Source organism: Aythya ferina, assembly GCF_964211825.1.
Source record: "Aythya ferina genome assembly, chromosome: W".
Taxonomy (NCBI): Eukaryota; Metazoa; Chordata; class Aves; order Anseriformes; family Anatidae; genus Aythya; species Aythya ferina.
Window position 1 is genome coordinate 11,435,652 of NC_140313.1, and position 27,716 is coordinate 11,463,367.

The 27,716-nt window shown below is 49.2% G+C and overlaps 1 protein-coding gene and 1 long non-coding RNA gene across 3 annotated transcripts in view; both read right to left on the bottom strand.

Annotated features, from left to right (window-relative positions):
* Positions 1–26,904, bottom strand: part of LOC311426318 (homer protein homolog 1-like) — a gene marked incomplete at its 5' end in the record, with an annotated part of 213,350 nt that extends 186,446 nt beyond the window's left edge. For both annotated transcript variants that reach the window (XM_084502736.1, XM_084502735.1), the window contains one exon: positions 26,364–26,904. In XM_084502736.1, the coding sequence (XP_084358862.1) occupies positions 26,364–26,368 (5 nt within the window). The remainder of the gene's footprint in view (positions 1–26,363) is intronic.
* Positions 1–27,716, bottom strand: part of LOC311426402 — a 579,678-nt gene that overhangs the window by 267,832 nt on the left and 284,130 nt on the right. The window lies entirely within an intron of this gene.

Sequence of the window (27,716 nt, forward strand, 5' to 3'; positions counted from 1 at the left end):
CTCCCCAAATGGGGGCGGACCCCCTGCCCTGTCCCCGTCGGGCAGAGGGAGGGGATCTGGGAGCTGAGGAGGAATGGAAACAGGTCCCTGCTCGACATCGCAGGCGATGCTCTCCCCTTCCGGCCCCACCTTCCCAGGTGCCCTTACACAACAGGTTTGAGGCCCTAGAGATTGAGAGGCCGGTGTGTGAGGAAGAGGTAGCAAATGTTCCCAGGAGGATGCCTGGAGCGAGGAGGTCGACTCCGCGCCTCAGGACTGCCTCCACCAAAAAAGACAGGAGGGTTATTGTTGTTGGTGACTCGATTCTTAGGGGAACAGAGGGCCCTATTTGTCGGCCGGACCCTACCCGTAGGGAAGTCTGCTGTCTCCCTGGGGCCAGGGTCAGGGACGTTGCCAGGAAGCTTCCTAACCTGGTACGCCCCTCTGACTATTACCCCCTTTTGATAGTCCAGGCGGGCAGTGATAACATCGAAGAGAGAAGCCTCAAGGCTATCAAAAGGGACTTTAGGGGAATGGGTCGGTTAGTGGATGGAGCGGGAGTGCAGGTGGTGTTTTCGTCCATCCCTATGGTGGCAGGGAGGAGTTCAGAGAGGACACGGAAAGCCCACCTGTTAAACACGTGGCTCCGGGGCTGGTGCCAACGCAGAAATCTTGGGTTTTTTGATCATGGGGCACTTTACTCAGCACCTGGCCTGATGGCCGCAGACGGGTCCCTATCTTTTAGGGGAAAAAGGATCCTGGGCCAGGAACTGGCAGGGCTCATTGAGAGGGCTTTAAACTAGGTAGGAAGGGGGATGGGGCTGAGGCTAGGATTGTTGGGGCTGTGCCAGGGGGAACAATGGCAAGGCCGGAGGATAAGGCAATGGCCCAGCTGAAGTGCATCTACACCAATGCACGCAGCATGGGTAACAAACAGGAGGAGCTGGAAGCCATCGTGCGGCAGGCAGGCTACGACTTGGTTGCCATCACGGAGACGTGGTGGGACCAGTCTCATGACTGGAGTGCTGCAATGCCTGGCTATAAGCTCTATAGAAGGGACAGGCAGCATAGAAGGGGTGGTGGTGTGGCTCTCTATATTAAAGAGTCTTTCGAGGTTGTAGAACTCGAGGTTGGGAATGACAAGGTCGAGTCCCTTTGGGTTAGGATCGGCAGGGACAACAAGGCTAGTGTCCTGGTCGGGGTCTGCTATAGACCGCCGAACCAGGATGAGGAGACGGATGAGGAATTCTACAGGCAGCTGACAGAGGTTGCAAAATCATCAGCTCTTGTACTCGTGGGGGACTTCAACTTCCCTGACATATCCTGGAAGCACAACACAGCCCTGAGAAAGCAGTCTAGGAGGTTTCTGGAGAGCGTGGAAGATAGCTTCCTGACGCAGCTGGTTAGTGAGCCTACCAGGGGAGGTGCCCCGCTAGACCTTCTCTTCACAAACAGAGAAGGACTGGTGGAGGACGTGATCGTCGGGAGCTGTCTAGGGCAGAGTGACCACGCAATGGTGGAGTTCACTATTCTTGGCGAGGCCAGGAAGGGGACCAGTAAAACCGCTGTATTGGACTTTCGGAGGGCTGACTTTGAGCTGCTCAGGACACTGGTTGGTGGAGTCCCTTGGGAGGCGGTTCTGAAGGGCAGAGGGGTCCAGGAAGGCTGGGCGCTCTTCAAGAGGGAAGTCTTAATGGCGCAGGAACGGTCTGTTCCCACGTGCCCAAAGACGAGCTGGCGGGGAAGAAGACCGGCCTGGCTCAACAGAGAATTGTGGCTTGATCTTAGGAGGAAAAAGAGGGTTTATAAGCTTTGGAAAAGTGGGCAGGCCACTAAGGAGGACTTTAAAGAAGTAGCGAGGCTGTGCAGGGACAAAATTAGGAAGGCCAAAGCTCATCTGGAGCTCAATCTGGCTACTGCCGTTAAAGATAACAAAAAACGTTTCTATAAATACATCAACACAAAAAGGAGGACTAAGGAGAATCTCCATCCTTTACTGGATGCGGGGGGAAACTTAGTTACAAGAGATGAGGAAAAGGCGGAGGTGCTCAATGCCTTCTTTGCCTCAGTCTTTAGCGGCAATACCGGATGTTCTCTGGATGCCCAGTACCCTGAGCTGGTGGAAGGGGATGGGGAGCAGGATGTGGCCCTCATTATCCATGAAGAACTGGTTGGTGACCTACTACGGCACTTAGATGTGCACAAGTCGATGGGGCCGGATGGGATCCACCCAAGGGTACTGAGGGAACTGGCAGAGGAGCTGGCCAAGCCACTGTCCATCATTTATCAACAGTCCTGGCTATCGGGGGAGGTCCCAATCGACTGGCGGCTAGCAAACGTGACGCCCATCTACAAGAAGGGCCGGAGGGCAGACCCAGGAAACTACAGGCCTGTCAGTTTGACCTCAGTGCCAGGAAAGCTCATGGAGCAGATCCTCCTGAGAGTCATCATGCAGCACTTGAAGGGGAAGCAGGCGATCAGGCCCAGTCAGCATGGCTTTATGAAAGGCAGGTCATGCCTGACGAACCTGATCTCCTTCTATGACAGAGTGACGCGCTGGGTGGATGAGGGAAAGGCTGTGGATGTGGTCTACCTTGACTTCAGCAAGGCTTTTGACACCGTCTCCCACAGCATTCTCCTCGGGAAACTGGCTGCTCTTGGCTTGGACTGGCGCACGCTTCGTTGGGTTAGAAACTGGCTGGATAGCCGGGCCCAAAGAGTCGTGGTGAATGGAGCCAAGTCCAGTTGGAGGCCAGTCACTAGTGGCGTCCCCCAGGGCTCGGTGCTGGGGCCGGTCCTCTTTAATATCTTCATCGATGATCTGGACGAGGGCATCGAGTGCACCCTCAGTAAGTTCGCAGATGACACCAAGTTAGGTGCGTGTGTCGATCTGCTTGAGGGTAGGAAAGCTCTGCAGGAGGATCTGGATAGGCTGGACCGATGGGCTGAGGTCAACTGCATGAAGTTTAACAAGGCCAAGTGCCGGGTCCTGCACCTGGGGCGCAATAACCCCAAGCAGAGCTACAGGCTGGGAGAGGAATGGTTGGAAAGCTGCCAGGCAGAGAAGGACCTGGGAGTGATGGTGGACAGTCGGCTGAATATGAGCCAGCAGTGTGCTCAGGTGGCCAAGAAGGCCAACGGCATCCTGGCTTGTATTAGGAACAGCGTGACCAGCAGGGCTAGGGAGGTGATCGTCCCCCTGTACTCAGCTCTGGTGAGGCCGCACCTCGAGTACTGTGTTCAGTTTTGGGCCCCTCGCTACAAGAAGGACATCGAGGTGCTTGAGCGGGTGCAGAGAAGGGCGACGAAGCTGGTGAGGGGCCTGGAGAACAAGTCCTACGAGGAGCGGCTGAGGGAGCTGGGCTTGTTCAGCCTGGAGAAGAGGAGGCTCAGGGGTGACCTTATCGCTCTTTTTAGGTACCTCAAGGGAGGCTGTAGCGAGGTGGGGGTTGGCCTGTTCTCCCACGTTCCTGGTGACAGGACGAGGGGGAATGGGTTTAAGTTGAGCCAGGGGAGTTTTAGGCTAGATGTTAGGAAGAACTTCTTCACTGAAAGGGTTGTGAGGCACTGGAACAGGCTGCCCAGGGAAGTGGTGGAGTCACCATCCTTGGAAGTCTTCAAAAGACGTTTAGATGTAGAGCTTAGGGATATGGTTTAGTGGAGGGCTGTTAGCGTTAGGTTGGAGGTTGGACTCGATGACCTTGAGGTCTCTTCCAACCTAGCAAATTCTGTGATTCTGTGATTCCTGCAACAAAAACAGACTCGGATTCAGGAGACAGTAAGATTTATTACTTATTACTAACAAGCTAGAGAAGTGAGAAACAAAGGAAAGAAACCAAAAGCATCTTCCCCCCCCATCCACCCACTTCCGCCTCCTCCCCCCAGAGCGGTGCGGGGGAATGGGGGTTATGGTCACTCTACAGCACTTCTCTGCAGCTCCTTCTTGGTCACTCTCGTCCCTTGTGCTGTGGGGTCCCTCCCACAGGATGCAGTCCTTGATGAACTGATCAGGTGTGGGCTTCCCTGGCTCCCCCACGGGCAGCAGCTCCTGCTAGGTCACCTGCTCCTGCGTGGTCTCCTCTCCACGGGCTACAGGTCTGGCCCAGAATCTGCTCCGGCAGGGGACTTCCACAGGCGGCAGCCTCCGTCGGTGCAGGTCCACCTGATCCACCGTGGTCTCCTCCACGGGCGGCAGCGTGGAACCCTGTTCTACCGTGGTACTCCATGGGTTGCAGGGGGACAGCCTGCTTCACCATGGTCCTCAGCACAGGCCGCAGGGGACTTCTGCTCCGGGGCCTGGAGCACCTCTCCCCCTCCTTCTTCACTGACCTTGGCGCCTGCAAGGCTGTGCCTCACTCCTCTCACTCTCCCAGCTGCTGAGTGGTGCAGCATTTTTTTTCCCCTGTCTTAAATATGCTCTCACAGAGGCGCAAAACAACATCGCTTATTGGCTCGGCTCTGGTCAGCAGTGGGGCCCTTACCAAACATGGGGCAGCTTCTAGATCCTTCTCACAGAAACCACCCCTATGGCCTCCTGCTACCAAAACCTTGCCACGTAAACCCACTACATCTTCCCACAGACCGCAGTTCTTCAAGAACTGCTCCAATATGGGTCCGTACCATGGGGTGCAGTCCTTCAGGAAGAGACTGCTCCAGCATGGGTCCCACATGGGTGACAGCTCCCTCCAGGTCACCTGCTCCACCGTGGGTTCCTCTCCACAGGTGGCAGGTCTGGCCCAGAGCCTGCTCCTGCGAGGGCCCTCCATAGGCTGCAGCCTCCTTCAGGTCAGATCCACCTGCTCCACCGTGGGCTCCTCTAGAGTCTGCAGCATGGTTTTCTGCTCCACTGTGTTCCTCCATGGTCTGCAGGGGGACAGCCTGGTCGAGGAGGATCAGGTTAGAGATCATTTAGGCAAACTTGATACCCACTGTGAGAAACTAAGTTGTGTTTTTGCAGTAGAACGTGTTTTCGAAGTAGAGTGTGTTTTTGCAGTAGAAAACTAACCTTCTGTCTTCAAAGGTAGTTGTGTAGTCAGAACAAAGAGAAATGCTAAGTAGATAAGTGGACAGTAGAAGGCCTCACTGTTCCAAAATAAGGTAGAAGCTTGAGAGAAACAGGATGAGCAGTGTGAGAACAGTAAAAAAACAAAGATCACAAGTTTTCTAAACATAAGAAAAGAGACAAAAAAAAAAAAAAAACGGAAAAGGAAGAAATGAAAGGGTTGATCAAAAAAAAAATGTACATATATGGTATAGAGGAGCATCGAGTAGCTTGTGAACCTGTAGTACTCAGCCAATGAGGAAACAGGGGAGGTGATCAGGTGTCGGGTAATAGGGAATAAAAGGTTATGATATGTTTACTAAAATGCGCTCCTAATTGGCAGGACGCCCACCATTGCAATCACAAATAAAATAGCTTCACAGAAGGTCCTGTCTGAAGAAAATTATTGATTTTTTTTCTCACAATTTGGGGGCTCGTCTGGGATCTTGTCTCCTCCCAGAGAGTTCTTGCCACCACAGACAGGAAGGTGCACCCCGCTGATTTCAGCGGTCCCATCGGGGTGGTGGGTTGTCTCGGCATGGCCGGCAAAGGACCGAGACTTTTAAATATGAAGACAGGCTCTGCAACGCACTGGGGAGAAGGGAGGCCAGCACTGACATACCACAGACACAGCCCAGGCACAGTACAGACACAGGCATTACTGCTGATAGCCCGGACCAGGAAGTCCGTGCATGGACCGAGGTAAGAGAAACTTTACCGTATCTTGCCTCGGGTTGGGTTCAGGGAGACTCTTGTGTGGAGTGTGTATGACATATACTTTTAGTGCAAAGTGAGTGTGGAGTCTCGACCCGTGGTTCTGTAGCCCCGCAAGGGGCGTGGCCGGAGATGGACGAAGTGAAAGAGAGATGAGCGAAAGAGAGTCTCGGGGGCTTGGGCCCTTAGGTGTATGGTGCCCCGAGCATGGTGAAGTGAGGTGCTCGGCAGTACACCCCACCTCTGTCCTAATCCTACGTGAAGGCGTGTGGTACCCTGTGGGTGGTGAAGTCCATAGCAGCACCTCAGGAAGAGATGGGGATTAAGGGTTCCAAGAGTCAGGAGGGTAGAGGTGGAGACCCCAGGATCGTGCCTAAAGATAGTCTTCTCTAGCTTGTTAGTCCTTTGGGGAAAATGATAAGGATTTGGAAAAACAACCCAAAAGCTAGGGAAAAAGAGTTTAAACAAATAAATAATGGTTCAATAATGCGTAATTGTCTAGCCTAAAAAGCCAATAAAAGGAACTTCAGTATTTTGGCCAAAATAGGGGTCTGATGAAAATTCAGGCTTGACATTTATAATGAAACAATAAGACTCCTTTTTCAGAGGAGGAATCAAGTTATGCTCTCTATAATCCTAATATTGCTCCTAATATTACAGAATCACAGAATTTCTAGGTTGGAAGAGACCTCAAGATCATCGAGTCCAACCTCTATCCTAACGTTAGCAGTCCCCACTAAACCATATCCCTAAGCTCTACATCTAAGCGTCTTTTGAAGACTTCCAGGGATGGTGACTCCACCACTTCCCTGGGCAGCCTGTTCCAATGCCTCACAACCCTTTCAGTAAAGAAGTTCTTCCTAACATCTAACCTAAAACTCCCCTGGCGCAACTTAAGCCCATTCCCCCTCATCCTGTCACCAGGCACGTGGGAGAACAGACCAACCCCCACCTCGCTACAGCCTCCCTTGAGGTACCTATAGAGAGCGATAAGGTCGCCCCTGAGCCTCCTCTTCTCCAGGCTGAACAAGCCCAGCTCCCTCAGCCGCTCCTCGTAGGACTTGTTCTCCAGGCCCCTCACCAGCTTTGTCGCCCTTCTCTGCACCCGCTCAAGCACCTCGATGTCCTTCTTGTAGCGAAGGGCCCAAAACTGAACACAGTACTTGAGGTGCGGCCTCACCAGAGCCGAGTACAGGGGGACGATCACCTCCCTAGCCCTGCTGGTCACACTGTTTCTGATACAAGCCAGGATGCCGTTGGCCTTCTTGGCCACCTGAGCACACTGCTGGCTCATATTCAACCGACTATCCACCATCACTCCCAGGTCCTTCTCTTCTAGGCAGCTCTCCAACCACTCATCTCCCAGCCTGTAGCTCTGCTTGGGGTTATTGTGCCCCAGGTGCAGGACCCGGCACTTGGCCTTGTTGAACTTCATACAGTTGGCCTCAGCCCATCGGTGCAGCCTATCCAGATCTTCCTGCAGAGCTTTCCTACCCTCAAGCAGATCGACACACGCACCTAGCTTGGTGTCATCTGCAAACTTACTGAGGGTGCACTCGATGCCCTCGTCCGGATCATCAATGAAGATATTAAAGAGGACCGGCCCCAGCACCGAGCCCTGGGGGACACCACTAGTGACTGGCCTCCAACTGGACTTGACTCCATTCACCACGACTCTTTGGGCCCGGCTATCCAGCCAGTTTCTAACCCAACGAAGCGTGCGCCAGTCCAAGCCAAGAGCAGCCAGTTTCTTCAGGAGAATGCTGTGGGAGACGGTGTCAAAAGCCTTGCTGAAGTCAAGGTAGACCACATCCACAGCCTTTCCTTTATCCACCCAGCGCGTCACTTTGTCATAGAAGGAGATCAGGTTCATCAAGCAGGATCTGCCTTTCATAAGGCAGATATGCCCATATTGGGGCAGCAGCAGCTGCTCCAGGAGGAGCAATTGACGCTGTCCCTGGAGAAGTCGTGCCGGGGAGCGCAGAGCAACGGGAGCAGAGGCAGGGGGGTCCCGGTGGGGCCTCGGGGCCGTGCGGGGGTGCCGCAGGGCCGGTGCCACTCCCCCTCTTACTAGCAGAGAGGTTAGAAGTTTTAAGAAGGAAATGAAGTCTTTAATTGAGGGCCTAGCAGAACAGTCAAATCAGTTTCTGTCCTGGTTTCAGATAGAACAGAATTTTCTTCCTAGTAGCTGGTGGAATGCTGTGTTTTGGCTTAGGATGAGAAGAGTGCTGATAACACCCCAATGTTTTAATTGTTGCAGAGCAGTGCTTATACCAAGCCAAGGACATCTCAGCCTTTCGCTCTGTCCTGCCAACAGGAAGGCTGGGGGTGCAGTAAGAGCTGGGAGGGGACAGACCCAGGAAGGGTGACCCAAACTAGCCAAAGGGGTATTCCATACCATCTGACGTCATGCTAAACAATATATAGGGGTGGCTAGCCAGGGGGAGGGGGCCGGACTGCTCGGGGTTAGGCTGGGCATCGGTCAGCGGGTGGTGAGCAATTGCATTGTACATCACATGTTTGTACATATTAGTAGTAGTAGTACTATTATCACCATTGTATTATTATTATTATTATTATTATTTGTATTATTGTTGTTGTTGTTATTATTATTATTATTTTCCTGTCTTATTAAACTGTCTTTATCTCAACTCACAGGCTTCACTTTCCATTTCTCTCCCCCGTCCCAGAGAGGGAGGGGGAGGGTTCCTGCAGCCGCTCCAGCTCCAGTTCCTGCAACCGCTCCAGTCCCAGCTCCTGCAGCCGCTCCAGTTCCAGTTCCTGCGGCTACTCCATCTCCAGTTCCTGCAGCTGCTCCAGCTCCGGTTCCTGCAGCTGCTTCAGCTCCTGCAGCCGCTCCAGCTCCTGTGGCTGGGTCAGAGAAAAGAGCTGTAGCAGTGCAAGTCGACCCTGCAGAGGGTATTCCAACCCCTGTGGCAGACCCTGTAACGGGGTCAGAGAAACGAGCTGTAGCAGTGCAAGTTGACCCTGCAGAGGGTATTCCAACCTCTGTGGCAGACCCTGTAACAAAGTCAGAGAAACGAGCTGTAGCAGTGCAAGTTGCCCCTGTAGAGAAGGTGAAAAAATGGTATAGAGATTCAGGTCGTTTAGAACGCAGAGAGTCTTCTGCAAAATCTAGGTATAGAGACGACGAAGACGCTGGGCCATCAAGGATTCAGGAGGAGGAAGATGAGGATGCCGAAAAATCAACAGTAACTACCCGAAGCCTATACGAGCGCGAGCTACGAGATGTGCGAAAAGATTTTGGTCGCTGTATAGGTGAGCAGCTTGTCATCTGGCTGCTCCATTGCTGGGACACTGGAGCCAATTGTGTGGAATTAGACGGCAGGGAAGCCAGGCGACTGGGATCCCTTGCTCATGACGCCGGCATTGAAAAAGCAATTACAGATGGGCTCATGATCGAGGGGTGGACCTGACCATGGATGCCATAGCACAGGTTATTCATAACTGTGAAACGTGTGCTGCAATCAAGCAAGCCAAACGGTCAAAGCCTCTTTGGTATGGAGGACGATGGCTGAAATATAAATATAGAGAGGCCTGGCAGATTGATTACATCACAGTCCCTCAAACTCGCAATGGCAAGCGCCATGTACTTACAATGGTGGAAGCAACCACCGGATGGCTGGAAACATATCCTGTGCCCCATGCCACCGCTCGGAACACTATCCTGGGCCTTGAAAAGCAAGTCCTATGGCGACATGGCACCCCAGAAAGAATAGAGTCAGACAATGGGACTCACTTCCGAAACAACCTTATAGACACTTGGGCCAAAGAACATGGTATTGAGTGGGTGTATCACATCCCCTATCATGCACCAGCCTCCAGGAAAGTTGATCCATACAGTGGCCTGTTAAAGACTACACTGAAAGCAATGGATGCTGGGACATTAAAAAATTGGGACACACATTTGTCAAAGGCCACCTGGTTAGTCAACACTAGGGGATCTGCCAACCGAGCTGGACCTGCCCAATCAAACCTGTTACATACTGTAGATGGGGATAAAGTCCCTGTAGTGCATTTAAGAAATATGCTGGGTAAAACAGTCTGGGCTACTCCTGCCTCAGGAAAAGGCAAACCCATTCGTGGAATTGCTTTTGCTCAGGGACCTGAACACACTTGGTGGGTGATGCAAAAGAACGGAGAGGTCCGGTGTGTACCTCAAGGGGATTTAATACTGGGTGAGAATAACCCATGAATTGAATTGTACCATATTAATTACCATATAATACTGTGTGTTATCACTACCATGACTACTATATACCCTACATGAAAATGGTGACTAATTCGAATGTATAGAAAAGAGTGTAACCTGAGCATGACATAAATGGTATGGAATAAGGGGTGGATAGATGTCCTGGTTTCAGTTAGAACAGAATTTTCTTCCTAGTAGCTGGTGGAATGCTGTGTTTTGGCTTTGGATGAGAAGAGTGCTGATAACACCCCAATGTTTTAATTGTTGCAGAGCAGTGCTTATACCAAGCCAAGGACATCTCAGCTTCTTGCTCTGTCCTGCCAACAGGAAGGCTGGGGGTGCAGTAAGAGCTGGGAGGGGACAGACCCAGGACAGGTGACCCAAACTAGCCAAAGGGGTATTCCATACCATCTGACGTCATGCTAAACAATATATAGGGGTGGCTAGCCGGGGGAGGGGGCCGGACTGCTCGGGGTTAGGCTGGGCATCGATCAGTGGGTGGTGAGCAATTGCATTGTGCATCACTTGTTTGTACATATTATTAGTAGTAGTGCTATTATCACCATTATATTATTATTATTATTAATATTATTATTATTATCCTGTCTTATTAAACTGTCTTTATCTCAACTCACGGGCTTCACTTTCCATTTCTCTCCCCCGTCCCAGAGATGGAGGGGGAGGGTGAGCGAACGTCTGCGTGGTGTTTAGCTGCCAGCCGGGTTAAACCACGACAGTTTCTAAGGCCTAATTTGTATTCCTGGTTCGGGGGGGGGAATGTAAATCTTGAGTATGTTATTCACTGGAGAAGAATGCTTAGGAGGGGAATGTTTTGGCAGGGAGGTATGCAAGAATGGGAAAGAACTAACACACCCACCCCCCCCCAGACCGAGTGTAATTCCGATAGAGCAGAAATATCCACTTATCTAACTGTGATAATAACAACCCACAACATAGAAATCATATGAGAGGTCGGGGTCGGAATTAGAAAGTACTCGGGGATGAATCCTGAGGACCCGATAGCCCAAGGGCTCTTTAAAGTTCATTTTGTGATTAAAGCCTGGCCAGATACGCAGAAAAATCTCCAGAAGGTGGAAGGATGGAGTGAACAGTGTAGGTAGTATGAAGGTGTATGCCAGGAGGGGAGATAAGAAGCAAAAGTAGAGAGCGAAACAAATGGTATTCACAGCGTACTGAGTAGTGAGGCAGAGGACTAGAGATAGAGGAACTTTCGGGAGGAGTTGGGCCCAGGATGGAAAGGAGAGGAAGAGAGATGAAGGAATGGCAAGCAAGGAAAGCTACCTGTGTTGCAGCCTAAATCCTAGCAGGGACAGGCTTTGAGAAGATGTTTTAAGTGTGGCCGGGCCAGCCACTTCAAATAGGAATATCCGGAGTGGAAATAGGAGGAGAGATTGCTGTTATAAATTCAGAATAGAGGAGTTGGGGCTTCTCAGAAAAAGCTATTTCCCTGATAAATGAAAAAGTGTACCTCAAGTGTTCATCCTGTATTTTTTAAGAATTGTTGAGATTTTTCTCACACCACAAATCCATGGGCCCCAATGGGATGCACCCACGAGTGCTGAGGGAGCTGGCCAATGTTATTGCTAGGCCACTCTCCATCATCTTTGAAAGCTTTTGGAGAACAGGAGAGGTGCCTGAGGAGTGGAAGAAATCCAGCGTCATCTCCAGTCTTCAAAAAGAGCAAGAAGGACGACCCAGGAAACTATAGGCCAGTCAGCCTCATTTGATTTGAATTTGATTCATTGCTTGTTTGAAGGAAAATGATTGGAACACCGTCATTCAGGTTTTCATTGTATTCAGAGAAATAGCAATACAACTAGTGGATTCAGTTAAAACTTCTCTACTGTTATCCTGAATTTGTTTGGGAAATTAAGAAATAAATTGGAAGCATCTGTCATGCACTGAAATTACCAAAATCATTTATTCCATCAATCTCATGAATTTTAAGTTAGTATGTTAAAGCCTTCCCCACCTGCTGTTAGGCATCTGAGGAGGAGGTGAGACAAAGGACAGTTCTTGGCTTCCGAGTGCTTTTTGCATCTTTTGTGCCTGGTGATGTGATCAGGGCCAAGGGGTTTGCTCTGAATGTAAGATATTTAGGGCAGAATCTGTTTGCTTTGGTGTACTCAAAATATGCTGATTTAACGTTAATCATAGAATCATAGAATATCCCGAGCTGGAAGGGACCCATAAGGATCATCGAGTCCAACTCCTATCCTTGTATCCTATACAACTGTGTTCTGAATTGTGTGTGTCTTTTATTACTGTTTTAAGAAATTTAAAATGATAGGTCAGTCTTGTCTGTGTAGCTTGTTTAGCATTGTGTAATATCTTTAAGGTGCATCTATATGTGCGTATATGTATATATGTAATATATGTGTAACATATGTAAAAACACATATAAGACATATAATAACGCATATGTAAAAACACAAGATCTATTAACTATGATCGTAGTGAGAGAACATTTGGGCAGCATTTCCCACCTCTGTTCCTCTGTTTTCTGCCCAGTGATTGCAGAGACACAATTTATGTACAGTTTTGGTTTTAAAAAGAAAAAAAAAAAAGAGAGAAAATGAGGAAAACTAGTCATTCCAGTGTTAAAGCCAGGTTTCCATGGATTTCAAATGGAATGGAATTCCAATGCTAACAAGGCTAGGTATCCATCCCTGGGAAGAACAGACTCCTTAAGTAGCTTGTTAACTGCCACAATTCTAATAAGGAATCAGTGAATAATTTGACAATGTGGAGAGATGGCTCTTGGTGGAGCCTATATGAATGGCACAGCCAGTATCATTTCAGATCAGAAATGGGGAGTTGGAAAAAATCACAGACTGTTAGCATTCAGTTGAATGGTCTTTCAGTTAAGATACACTTCTGTAGTGGGTTTACGTGGCAAGGTTTTGGTAGAAGGGGGCCATAGGGATGGCTTCTGTGAGAAGGATCTAGAAGCTGCCTCATGTTTGGTAAGGGCCCCACTGCTGACCAGAGCTGAGCCAATAAGCGATGTTGTTTTGCGCCTCTGTGAGAACATATTTAAGACAGGGGAAAAAAAATGCTGCACCACTCAGCAGCTGGGAGAGTGAGAGGAGTGAGGCACAGCCTTGCAGGCGCCAAGGTCAGTGAAGAAGGAGGGGGAGAGGTGCTCCAGGCCCCGGAGCAGAAGTCCCCTGCGGCCTGTGCTGAGGACCATGGTGAAGCAGGCTGTCCCCCTGCAACCCATGGAGTACCACGGTGGAGCAGGTGGACCTGCACCGACGGAAGCTGCGGCCTGTGGAAGACCCCTGCCGGAGCAGATTCCGGGCCGGACCTGTAGCCTGTGGAGAGGAGACCACACGGGAGCAGGTGACCTGGCAGGAGCTGCTGCCCATGGGGAACCCAGCCTGGAGCAGTGTGCTCCTGAGGGATGGACCCCGTGGTACGGACCCATATCTGGAGCAGTTCTGGAAGAGCTGCTGCCTGTGGGAAGCCCACGCAGGATCAGTTCGGCCGGGACTGCGTCCCATGGGAGGGACCCCACATCAGAGGGGACGAGAGTGATCGAGAAGGAGTCGCGAAGAAGAAGCACTATAGACTGACCATAACCCCCATTCCCCCGTTCCCCTGCGCTGCTCGGGGGGAGGAGGTAGAAGAGCGTGGATGGGGAGGAAGGTGTTTTGGTTTCTTTCCTTTGTTTCTCACTTCTCTACCTTGTTAGTAATAAGCAATAAATCTTACTGTCTCCCTATGCCGAGTCTGTTTTGCCCGTTACAATAATTACTGTGTGATCTCCTTGTCCTTATCTCAACCTTTGAGCCCTTTTCATCCTATTTTCTCCCTGTTCCTCTTTGAGGAAGGGAGTGAGAGAGCGGTTGTGGTGGAGCTCAGCTGCCCACTCAAGCGGAACCACCAGAACTTCTCAGACAGACCTCTCAAATCATAAATATTAATAATTATACCACCACACTACATCGGTTTCCTATAAATGGGAAGCTCAGACAGAAGAAGAATGAGTTAAAATGAATCTTAGAATCATAGAATCATTAAGGCTGGAAAAGCCCTCCAAGATCAACTGGTCCAACCATCCCCCTACCACCAATATCAGTCAATAAACCATGTCCCTGTGCATAACGTCCAACCTTTCCTCAAACGCTCCCAGGGACAGTGACTCCACCACCTCCCTGGGAAACCTGTTCCAATGCCTAACCACTCTTTTTGAGAAGAAATGTCTTCTAATTTCCAACCTAAATGTCCCTTGGCACAACTTGAGGCCAATCCCTCTAGTCCTATCACTAGTTATCTGTGAGAAGAGGCCAACCCCCAGCTCCCCACAACTGCCTTTCAGGCAGTTGTAGAGAGCGAAAAGGTCTCCCCCTCAGCCTCCTCTTCTCCAGACTAAACAACTCCAGTTCCCTCAGCTGCTCCTCATAGAACTTGTGTTCCAGGCCCTTCACCAGCTTTGTAGGCCTTCTCTGGACACACTCCTGGGCCTTGATGTCATTCTTGTAGTGAGGGGCCCAAAAGTGAACACAGTACTCGAGGTGTGGCCTCACCAGAGCAGAATACAAGGGGACGATCACCTCCCTGGTCCTACTGGCTACACTATTCCTGATACAAGCCAGGATGCCGTTGGCCTTTGCCCGTCCATCCAGCCTGTCCAGGTCCCTCTGCAAGGCCTTCCTGCCCTCCGGCAGATCAACACTTCCCCGCAACTTGGTGTCATCTGCATGCTTACTGAGGGTGCGCTCAATGCCCTCATCCAAATCATCAATAAAGATATTAAAGAGGATGGGCCCCAACACCGACCCCTGGGGAACACCACTTGTGACCGGTCGACAGCTGGATTTAATGCCATTCATCACCACTCTCTGGGCCAGGCCGTCCAGCCAGTTTTTAACCCAGCAAAGAGTGTCCCTGTCCAAGCCATGGGCTTCCAGCTTCTCCAGGAGAATACCGTGGGAGACTGTGTCAAAGGCTTTGATGAAGTCTAGTAGCCTTTCCCTCATCCACCAGGCGGGTCACCCGGTCATAGAAGGAGATGAGTCTGGTCAGACAGGACTTGCCTTTCATGAACAGATGCCGACTGGGCATGATCTTCCGGTATCTTCTCATACCTCTTCACAGTTATGCGATTTTGTTCTGTTCTGTTTTGTTTTATTTAATAGCAAGAGCCATATTTCCATAGGTATGGTGCACCTAGCTCATGTGATTTTATATGATGACTAAGTTGTTAGTGCTGTCTGCAGTTATCTTGCAGTGCATGCTTGCAGGATCCTCCCTGCCTTTATTCTCTTATTCCAGCTCTGGAACATCATGTGTATGGGCTTCCTGAGCATTCAGTTGAGATTGACACACATACAGTGGTTAATTTTTTTTCCTGAATGGACTGTTTAGTAGGATTAAGTGGTCATAGAGATGCTATCCACATCAGTGGATGTGCCAAAATGTTATTGGAAAGAATCTGATTTCAAAAATACTTTTTGCCCTACTTTTTTTCCCCAGTGGATGATGTCATCAAAATATTACAGGTGTTCAGGAGCATCATCCTGTTCCAAGGCAGTCTGGATCAGTCCATGGCAAATGGGGAGGGCTGTGTTTCCACCCCTGGGACAGTTGATTCCAGGTGTATTGGACACCCCTCCAAGTGAAAGCAAACCGTGGCCTGCACTCTGCTGTCAAAAGGATTAAAAAAAAGTTCTGTGAGGAGCAGCTGAGGGAACTGGGGTTGTTTAGTCTGGAGAAGAGGAGGCTGAGGGGGAGACCTTGTCATGCTCTACAACTACCTGAAAGGCAGTTGTGGGGAGCTGGGGGTTGGCCTCTTCTCACAGATAACTAGTGATAGGACTAGAGGGAATGGCCTCAAGTTGCACCAGGGGAGGTTTGGGTTGGATATTAGGAGACATTTCTTCTCAGAAAGAGTAGTCAGGCATTGGAAGGGGTTTCCCAGGGAGGTGGTAGAGTCACCGTCCCTGGGGGTGTTTAAGGAAAGGCTGGATGTGTTGCTTAGGGAGATGGTTTAGTGAGTAGGGGGACAGTTGGACCAGATGATCTTGGAGATATTTTCCAACTTTACTGATTCTGTGGTCCCTTAACACATATTCCCTTATGAATTTTTAATATAATCAAACCTCTGTTTAAAGAAGACCAATTGCACAATACTGAACATTTTTATATTCTTCAATACAGAATTGCAGAACGGTCCAGGTTGGAAGTGACCTCTGCAAGTCATCTATTCCAACCCTGCTGGTTACACAGAGACACCTAGAGGAGGTTTCCCAGGACCATGTCTAGACTGCTTTTGAATATCTCCAAGGAGGGAGATTCTACAACATCTCTGTGCAACCTGTTCCAGTGCTCCTTCACCCCCATAGGAAAGAAGTGTTTCTTAATGTTCAGACCGAACCTCCTGCACTCCAGTTTGTGTCCATTGCCTCTTTTCCTGTCCCTGGACATCACTGAAAATAGCCTGGCTCCGTGTTCTTTGAATTTTCCCTTCATGTATTTATAGACATTGATAAGGTCTCCCTCCACCCCAAGCCTCCTCTTCTCCAGGCTGAGGAGTCCCAGCTCTCTCAGCCTCTCCTCATAGGAGAGCTGCTCCAGTCCCTCCATTACCTTTGTGACCCTACATTGGGCTCTGTCCAGTAGGTCCATCTCTCTTTTACTGGGGGGCCCAGAAGCAGACACAGGACTCCAGATGCAGCCTCACCAGCACTGAGTAGAGGAGAAGGATCACCTCCCTTAGCTTGTTGGCAATACTTTGCCTAATGCAGACCAGGACACTATTAGCCTTCTTTGCAGCAAGGGCACACTGCTGGCTCATGTTCAACTTAGTGTTCACCATGACCCCGAGCTCCTTTTCTGCCAGGGTGGCCCCCAGCATGTACTGATGATGCCTAGGGTTGTTCTTCCCCAGGTGCAGAACTCTGCACTAGCAATACAAAAGAGACATTATGAACCAGCACAGAACATAATGAGTTCTTCTGATTTACATGAAAATCAATGCTTTCCTATTGAAGAACATTATATTCAGTGTCTTCCACCAAACAGAAAGGCCTGCATGAATAAATGGATACATAACTCTACAGTGACCACTGTTAAGAACTTTTTATGCAGAGATGAAGAACTCAGAGAAGAAAAGAGAGATTGACAGGTAAAGGAATGAGAGTGGACATCCTACACTAGAGTACCTGGCCTGTACAATCCCTGGGGCTTGATTCATTTACTTTCTCTTGTGAGATAAGATGGACACACAGAGGGTACAGCACTAGGAATGGCTCCCAGACTACTGGACCCTATAGACCATTCTCAAGCTTCAAGTTTCTCAAAAATATATTTAACAGCAATACAACTTCAGAGACCAGTCACCCACAGCTTGGTATCCACTGCATACACAGTGTATAACTATCTTGCTTGCCTGATGGTATTGAACAAGCTGAGCGGGCTGAACTACACTGGCACAACAGTGAATTCTTCACTACAATACATGACTAAGAAAGTCACTGCTGGCTTGGTAAGCCAATTCCTGTTCCCCATTCTAAGTTTCTAAGTTTTCTGTGTTCTCACCAATGGAACAGGTAAACTTTCCACCAGCCAAATACAACAAGCTTATGCATGATAGAAGTACTGAATATAGCACACAAATTCTCGTGTAGTCATGTACATGAATTATCAATCATTTTCCAGCTTACTTCTGGAGGGCTCAATATATCTTAGACTATCAGAAGACTTGGTCTAGAAATAGCCCAAAATCCATGGGCAACTGAATTTAAATGGTATTACAAAACAGATTTGAAACGGGACCTCTGCTCTGAACATCAACAGATGTACAACATACCCACAGAGCTGGTGCTGGCCCTGGCTTGGATGCACTCCTCACACATATATCAGGGAGCCTATTAGTAACGCTTACCTATATTTCTGATTTTGTCCATCTTGTTAAAAGATGGTCTGCAAAGGAATTCTTCATTGTGATAGCTCAATATGTACTGTCTAAAGAGTCTTCACATTATTTGCCAGCAAGTTTTATCTTCTTGACCTCAATGTGCCAAGATACTATTTAAAATTAATCACACCAACAACTTCACATTCTTTCTCCAAATAAACCGAAATACTTGTCCTGGTTTCAGTTAGGACAGAGTTAATTTTCTTCCTAGTAGCTGGTAGAATGCTATGTTTTGGCTTAGGATGAGAAGAGTGCTGATAACATGCTGATGTTTTAATTGTTGCAGAGCAGTGCTTACACCAAGCCAAGGATGTTTCAGCTTCTCACTCTGTCCTGCCAGCGGGCAGACTAGGGGTGCAGCAGGAGCTGGGAGGGAACAGACCCAGGACAGCTGACCCAAACTGGCCAAAGGGGTATTCCATACCATCTGACGTCATGCTAAACAATATGTAGGGGTGGCTAGCCGGGGCGGGGGGTCTGGCTGCTCGGGGATAAGCTGGGCATCGGTCAGTGGGTGGTGAGCAATTGCATTGTGCATCACTTGTTTCGTACACATTATTATTAGTAGCACTATTAACATCATTATTGTTATTATTATTATTGTTATTATTATTTTTCTGTCTTAATAAACTGTCTTTATCTCAACTCACAGGCTTCACTTTCCCATTTCTCTCCCCCATCCCAGACAGGGAGGGGGGAGGGTGAGCAAACGTCTGTGTGGTGTTTAGCTGCCGGACGGGTTAAAGCACAACGGTCCTTTTGGCGCCCAACATAGGGCTTAAAGGGTTGAGATAACTACAGATCTGACCAGAGTGTGTTAAACTAAAATTGGTATAAGCATTAGACCTGCTTAATAGTTGCTAGTCACAATGTTGATTGCTTTAATCTCAAGTCTGCTGTGCCTGTTTTCCAAATTGAGTTTTATAGCTTGCTACTTTCTGTATGTGCTCTCTGTCGTGCTGTTTCTCCTTTCCATGCCCTGGTTTAAGATCCTTATGGTACTGTGTGGTGGCTTATGATATGATGAAATTTCTGGTCATGACTGTAACCTGGTATTTGTACTCAGCACTGTCGTCGACTCTATACTTTGGAAGCCATATCTTGGAAACTATTAACAATTACACCTATTGCCTTTTTTTTGTCAGGGATCCAGTCTGCGGAGGGGACAAAGGAAGATATTTTTTCCTACTTTTTCACTCTCCCTTTCTCCTTCACCACCCTTTTCTCTTCCGAGCTAGTTAAGATAGCAACTCAGACCAGCATGTTCTTGTTGTTATGTCTCCTGAATGCGCTTCAGGTTTTGTTTAAGGTTAAACAACTATTTAAGAATCTCATCCAGAGATATGTCCTGAAGTGGGATAGTTGTGAGTGGCAGGGAGTGTGGGAGGATATGGGCAGGTTTCTAGAGCAGTGGGCACCTCCAGTGTTTTGGAAATTCACCCCTGAACAAATGCAACATCCTAAAAAACTGGTAAAATGCTTGAAAAAAGGGTGTCATAACTCTGGCAGTTCCAAAGTGACACAAATCACTGTAGTGTGCTGGGGTCTGCCTTATGCCTATCGAGCTGTAATTGATGCTACTATCAACCTAGTGACAGATCCTGCGGCCACTCCAAGTCCGGTGACAGGCCCAACAGCCTCTCCAGCCGCTGCAGCCAATCCATCTCCCTCAGCTGCTCCAGCTCCCGCAGCCACTCCAGTTCCTGTGGCCGCTCCAGCTCCTGCAGCCGCTCCAATTCTAGCTCCAGTTCCTGCTCCAGCTCCTGAAGCCGCTCCAGTTCCAGTTCCTGCAGCCATTCCAGCTCCTGCAGCCACTCCAGCTCCTGTGGCTGGGTCAGAGAAATGAGCTGTAGCAGTGCAAGTTGACCCTGCAGAGAGTATTCCAACCCCTGTGGCAGACCCTGTAGCTGGGTCAGAGAAACGAGCTGTAGCAGTGCAAGTTGCCCCTGTAGAGAAGGTGAAAAAATGGTATAGAGATTCAGGTCGTTTAGAACGCAGAGAGTCTTCTGCAAAATCTAGGTATAGAGACGACGAAGACGCTGGGCCATCACGGATTCAGGAGGAGGAAGATGAGGATGCCGAAAAATCAACAGTAACTACCTGAAGCCTATATGAGCGCGAGCTACGAGATGTGCGAAAAGATTTTGGTCGCTGTATAGGTGAGCAGCTTGTCATCTGGCTGCTCCGGTGCTGGGACACTGGAGCCAATTGTGTGGAATTAGACGGCAGGGAAGCCAGATGACTGGGATCCCTTGCTAGAGATGCAGGCATTGACAAAGCAATTGCAGATGGAGCACAATCTCACAGCCTCTGGAGGCGTCTCCTCTCAGCTGTGAAGGAAAGGTATCCCTTCAAGGAAGAACTTGTATGTCTACCAGGCAAGTGGACCACTATGGAGAAAGGAATTCAGTACCTGAGGGAATTAACCATACGGGAGGTGATTTATGAAGACCTAGACAACGGACAAACATCCACAGATCCAGATGAAGTCAGGTGTACACGACCCATGTGGCGGAAGTTTGTACGGAGTGCACCATCATCATATGCCAGCTCATTGGCAATAATGGCCTGGAAAGAGGATGAGGAACCCACAGTGGATGAAGTGGCTAAACAACTCTGGCAGTACGAAGAAAGTCTCTCCTCTTCCCTACAGGCCTGCATCTCGTCTATGGAGAAACTTTCTGAAAAGGTCCACTAACTTAAAGAGAGTTTATTTTCCTCCCCACCTGTACAAATCAGTGTCTCAGCTATTAGGAGTAAGCGTTCATCCATGCAAGGAAGATGATATGGTGGGTACACAGCCCGTGCCACCCTGTGGTTTTACCTACGTGACCATGGAGAGGACATGAGAAAATGGGATGGAAAATCTACCGCGACCCTAGAGGCACAGGTACGTGAGTTGCAAAGAAAAACAATCAGGGAAAATAGGTTCTCTGAGAAGCTTGCTGCTCCAACTTCCAGCTGGCAGTCCTTCAGGCAGAAATGAAGATTCTGACCAGGATTAGAAGGGCCCTGCCTCCAGGCAATGGGGAGGAAAGGGACAATCGAGTTTATTGGACTGTGTGGATTCGATGGCCTGGCACGTCAGATGCACAGAAGTATAAGGCTTTAGTATATACCAGTGCACAATGTACTGTAATGCCATCAAGCTATAAAGGGCCAGAGCCCATCTATATTTATGGAGTGACAGGGGGATCCCAGCTTTTGACTGTATTGGAGTCTGAAGTGAGTCTGACTGGGAATGAGTGGCAAAAGCACCCTCTTGTGATTGGCCCGGATGCTCTGTGCATCCTTGGTATAGACTACCTCAGGAGAGGATATTTCAAGGACCCAAAAGGGTGGGCTTTTGGTATAACTGCCTTAGAGACAGAGGGCATTAAACAATTATCTACCTTGCCTGGTCTCTCAGAGGACCCCTCTGTTGTGGGGTTGCTGAGGGTCGAAGAACAGCAAGAGCCAATCGCTACCACAACTGTGCACCGGTGGCAATATCGCACCAACCGAGACTCCCTGATTCCCATCCATAAGCTAATTCGTCAATTGGAGAGCCAAGGAGTCATCACCAAGACTCATTCACCTTTCAATAGTCCCATTTGGCCAGTGCGAAAGTTTAAGGGTGAGTGGAGACTAACAGTGGACTATCGTGGCCTGAACGAAGTGACGCCACCACTGAGTGCTGCAGTGCCGGACATGCTAGAACTCCAGTAAGAACTGGAATAGAAGGCAGCCAAGTGGTACGCCACAATTGATATCGCTAATGCATTTTTCTCCATCCCTCTAGCAGCAGAGTGCAGGCCACAATTTGCTTTCACTTGGAGGGGAGTCCAATACAGCTGGAATTGGCTGCCCCAGGGGTGGAAACACAGCCCTACTATTTGCCATGGACTGATCCAGTCTGCGCTGGAGCGGGGGGAAGCTTCTGAACACCTGCAGTACATCGATGACATCACTGTGTGGGGTGACACAGCAGAGGAAGTTTTCAAGAAAGGGAAGAAAATAGTCCAAATCCTTCTGAAGGCCGGTTTTGCCATAAAACAAAATAAAGTCAAAGGACCTGCACGAGAGATCCAGTTTTTAGGAATAAAATGGCAGGATGGATGCCATCAAATCCCAATGGATGTGATCAACAAAATAACAGCTATGTCTCCACCAACTAGCAAAAAAAAGAAACACAAACTTTCCTAGGTGTCATGGGGTTTTGTAGAATTCACATTCCAAATTACAGTCTGGTTGTAAACCCGCTCTACCATGTAAGAAGAATGATTTCGAATGGGGCCCTGAGCAACGACAAGCCTTTGAACAAATTAAGCAGGAGATAGTTCATGCAGAAGCCCTTGGGCCATTTCAAACAGGACCAGATGTAAAGAATGGGCTCTACACCGCAGCCAGGTAGAAGGGCCCTACCTGGAGCCTCAGGCAGAAAGAACCTGGGGAAATTTGAAGTTGACCCTGGGGTTTTGGAGTCGGGGATACAGAGGATCTGAGGCCCGCTACTCCAACCAAAAAGGAAATATTGGCAGCATATGTTCCAACCTAGGAAATTCTGTGATTCTGTGATTCTGTGAGTTCGATCTGCTTCGGAGGTGGTCGGTACTGAAGCGCAGCTCCTCCTAGCACCCCGACTGCCGGTACTAGGCTGGATGTTCAAAGGAAGGGTCCCCTCTACACATCATGCCACTGATGCTACCTGGAGCAAGTGGGTTGCACTGATTGCTCAGCGGGCTCGAATTGGAAACCCCAGACATCCAGGAATCTTGGAAATGACTGTGGAGTGGCCAGAAGGCAAATACTTTGGGATATCATCAGAGGAAGAGGTGGTCAGTGCTGAAGAAGCCCCACTGTACAACAAGATAGCAGAAAATGAGAAGAAATATGACCTGTTCACTGATGGGTCCTGTCATACTGTGGGAAAGCATCGGAGATGGAAAGCTGCTGTATGGAGTCCTACACAACGAGTTGCAGAAGCAGCCGAGGGAGAAGGTGAATCAAGTCAGTTTGCAGAAGTGAAGGCCATTCAGCTGGCTTTAGACATTGCTGAACGAGAAAAATGGCCAGTTCTCTATCTCTACACTGATTCATGGATGGTAGCAAATGCCCTGTGGGGATGGTTACAGCAATGGAAGCAAAACAACTGGCAGCGCAGGGGCAAACCCATCTGGGCTGCTGCATTGTGGCAAGATATTGCTGCCTGGGTAGAGAACCTGGCTGTAAAGGTACACCATGTAGATGCTCATGTGCCCAAGAATAGGACCACTGAAGAACATCAAAACGACCAGCAGGTGGATCAGGCTGCTAAGATTGAAGTGGTGGACCTGGACTGGCAGCATAAAGGTGAATTATTTATAGCCCGATGGGCCCATGACACCTCAGGCCATCAAGGCAGAGATGCAACATGCAGATGGGCTCGTGATCGAGGGCTCGTGACCTGACCATGGACACTATAGCACAGGTTATTTATGTTTGTGAAACGTGCTGCAATCAAGCAAGCCAAACGGTCAAAACCTCTGTAGTATGGAGGACGATGGCTGAAATATAAATATAGAGAGGCCTGGCAGATTGATTACATCACAGTCCCTCAAACCCCCAATGTCAAGCGCCATGTACTTACAATGGTGGAAGCAACCACCGGATGGCTGGAAACATATCCTGTGCCCCATGCCACCGCTCGGAACACTATCCTGGGCCTTGAAAAGCAAGTCCTATGGCGACATGGCACCCCAGAAAGAATAGAGTCAGACAATGGGACTCATTTCCGAAACAACCTTATAGACACTTGGGCCAAAGTGCATGGTATTGAGTGGGTGTATCACATCCCCTATCATGCACCAGCCTCCAGGAAAGTTGATCCATACAGTGGCCTGTTAAAGACTACACTGAAAGCAATGGATGCTGGGACATTCAAAAACTGGGACACACATTTGGCAAAGGCCACCTGGTTAGTCAATACTAGGGGATCTGCCAACCGAGCTGGACCTGCCCAATCAAACCTGTTACATACTGTAGAAGGGGATAAAGTCCCTGTAGTGCATTTAAGAAATATGCTGGGTAAAACAGTCTGGGCTACTCCTGCCTCAGGAAAAGGCAAACCCATTTGTGGGATTGCTTTTGCTCAAGGACCTGGATGCACTTGGTGGGTACTGCAAAAGAATGGGGAGGTCCAGTGTGTACCCCAAGGGGATTTAATACTGGGTGAGAATAGCCCATGAGTTGAACTGTGTTATGTTAATTATTATATAATACTGTATGTCATCACTGCCATGACTGCTGTATACCCTACATGAAAATGGTGACTAATTCGAATGTATAGAAAAGAGTGTAACCTGAGCATGACATAAATGGTATGGAATAAGGGGTGGATAGATGTCCTGGTTTCAGTTAGGACAGAGTTAATTTTCCTCCTAGTAACTGGTAGGGTGCTATGTTTTGGCTTAGGATGAGAAGAGTGCTGATAACATGCTGATGTTTTAATTGTTGCAGAGCAGTGCTTACACCAAGCCGAGGACTTTTCAAGTCCTCGCTCTGTCCTGTCAGCGGGCAGACAAGGGGTGCAGCAGGAGCTGGGAGGGGACAGACCCAGGACAGCTGACCCAAACTGGCCAAAGGGGTATTCCATACCATCTGACGTCATGCTAAATAATATGTAGGGGTGGCTAGCTGGGGTGGGGGGTCTGGCTGCTCAGGGATAAGCTGGGCATCGGTCAGCGTGTGATGAACAATTGCATTGTGCATCACTTGTTTCGTACACATTATTATTAGTAGTACTATTATCATTATTATTACTGTTATTATTATTTTTCTGTCTTAATAAACTGTCTTTATCTCAACTCACAGGCTTCACTTTCCCATTTCTCTCCCCCATCCCAGAGAGGGAGGGGGGAGGGTGAGCGAACAGCTGTGTGGTGCCAGCCGGGTTAAACCACAACAATACTGAAGGACTATAAAAAAATTAGTTTCACTCCATCTATAGATATTGATTTGTGATGTTCATTAAGAAGCTACCATACTGAAACACCAGCAGTTCTGAGTTTATGAAATGGAGGAGGGGTTTTTTTGTTTAAGTCAGGTTTTTGTCTTCAGAAGTGCTCAATTTGATTCCAGAGAAAGGTTGAAATGTAATAAATTTTGTACTTTCTCAGTATTTGAAATAAGCTACACCTAAATGGCATATCTACAAACACAATATTGTTTTTAAATAACGGAAAACATCTCATTTATTTGAATTTTTAAAAGCTAAATAATTGCATCTGCCTAGCTGTTTTAAGAGTATATCCCCAAAACATTATACCATTATTTAGCCTTTTGTCAGGTTTATGCATTATCACTTTCTTGAATATGTAAACAGCTGCAAGTTTGGGTTTATTCTTTTTTTTTTCTTTCTTTTTTGATGGAACTAAAGACAACAGGGAAAATAATAGCTAGCCTAAGAAGTCATTCCTTCTCATGTCTTGTACAGTGTGCCCCAGTGACTAGAACAGAGCCAATAACACAGCTGTTATCTCCCTACAAGCAGGGAAGTTGATAAACTGGAAGATTTCAAGTGTCTTTAACAGCTTGAGGAAAGAAACACTTTCACTTTCATATTACTACACCAACTTCACATTTAAATTTCCTGAGAGAGCAAAATGCAAAGGACTTGAATTATAACTTTTATACTCTGAACTATTAATAAAGTCTTAGAAAACTAGCATCTTGTTAATGCATTAGAATCCTGCCTCTACCTTGCAGTTAGCAAAATCATACTGGGCTTCTGTTGATTTTGAACATGGATGTTTCCATTCCATTCAGTGGTTATCATGCAAGCACAGTAGTAAGATTCATTTTCTTATTTCACTATACAAATTAGTAAGAATACAAGCACGAACAGCTTTCACAGGTATCTATACCACTTTTACATCTACTAAATTGATGCAATCAGATTCATTTTAATGATCTTATTCCTTCTAACTTCCTAAAAATCTCAGATGGATGTCCTAATTTATTTATGGGACCTGCTGTAAAGCAGATTTCTTTAAAGCCTTCTTCGCTATATTGAAAAATTCACGTGTTTTTATATCCTCTTAAGGCTCCAGAGGAGTTAAAACGAGCCTTCACTGCTCTGAAGTTTCACCTTGTCACACTGAGCTTAAAATAGTCGTTTTCATTACTGATCATCCCCAAAAGACCAGGGGAAGGTCCTCACGGATGGGAATCTGGAAGCCAGGCAGCTCTTCCAGCAATCCGATGTGGCTACGGCGGAAGCAAACCTCTGCAGATCGCGGTGCGCCCCTCACAGAGCACACTGCCTTGCTTTCATCGGGTTTATATACAGCATCTATCGCAGCAGGATTCCTACTCCTTGTGCACCCCGCCAGTAAAACCACTCGCCTCCGTGCGCATTCAGCAACACCCGCTAGAACAGCAACAGCTCGCTCGGGCAAACGCTTCTACCCCCCACCCCAGCACCAGCCCGGCGGCCCCTGCGAGATCCTTACCCCATGGCGGCCGGTGGCGCCGCGTCTCCGGGATGCGCCTCGTCTCGCCTGCCGCTCTGCTGTGGCCGCGCTGGCGGCTTGCAATTGCCGGGCTGAGCAGGGCCGCTCGCACCCTAGAGAACACCTCCCACAGGCTGGGCTTTCATAGCCGCGGGCCCCGCCAGGCACCCACAGACGTCGGCTTCAGCCCCCGGGCGGGTGGCGGCGGTTCCGGAGGCAGACGGATCCCCTCCTGCAGGCAGATGGGGAGACGCTTGCCTTCTCCTCGAGGGGCTGGCGGCTGCTGCGACGCTTCTCGCTGGAAGGTGAGCGGCCGCCGAGGGCTCCGTGCGCCTCAGAGGAGCGGGATAAGGCACACAGGGAGCTCAGGGCTCCGCGCCGCCGCTTCCCCTAGCACTCCCACCGGCAACGTGGCGGGCATCGACGCATTTTCCTGAGGAAGCAGAGTAAGCCGCGGCACCGGGGCTGGCATCTGGCTCCCAGCGTGCGGCAGCTAGAGGCATACAGTGGCCGCAAGTCCCCCCCGGGCACAGGGGCGCCGCTCTCCCCCGATCCGCCCCCCCCTTCCCCCCCCCCCCACTCCCCCCGGCTGCTGAGATGCGGAGCGCCGCTCTTCCTTCCTGCAGCGGCGGATTCGCTCCTCGCCGTCACGCCTTCTGCGGCGAGCGGGCGGGCATTGTCCTAGGCGCGCGGTGTGTCGGTCACTGCCAGCAGTAGGGGCCGCCGTCGAGCCCGTACTCCTCTGCGGCAGGACCGCAGGCTCAGTCCCACTGGCGAGACAGAGCTAGCGTAGCGTCAGATGGTTTCCAGCTACAACGGCACCTCCGAGCCGCTAATTTACCCGTTCGCATCCCCTTCCCCCGCCTCACACCTCCGCCACCACCCGCCCGTCCCCTCGTAGCAGGCAGACGCAACCGTCGTGCACAGCCCGTGGAGGGGAGGGGAGAGCTGCACGCCATCAACCTGCTGCTACACGTAACAGCACCTCATCTCTCTGCCTCCATCGTCCACCCGGGGAGCTTTAAATAGTACATGTCACCGCGCTTCCGTACGCACTAACGTCACTCATTGCTTCTGGCGCTGATGTCACCTGGGCGTGGACGATGACGTTAGTGTTCCACGCAGCTAGAAGCGCTTCTATAATAAGGAATGACGACGGGGGGAAGAGTAGGGGGGAGGGTTTGGAGTTTGTCACCGTTCAGCAGTCTCTCGTGCGTTTTCCCCGGGCACCGGTGGCTCCAGGATTGTTTCCTCTTTAATATCTTCATCGGTGATCTGTGTTATAAGTTGCCCCTTAATTAATTTTTAGAGGGCATTGTATTAATCATATAAAAGAATTTATTGAGTAAGCAA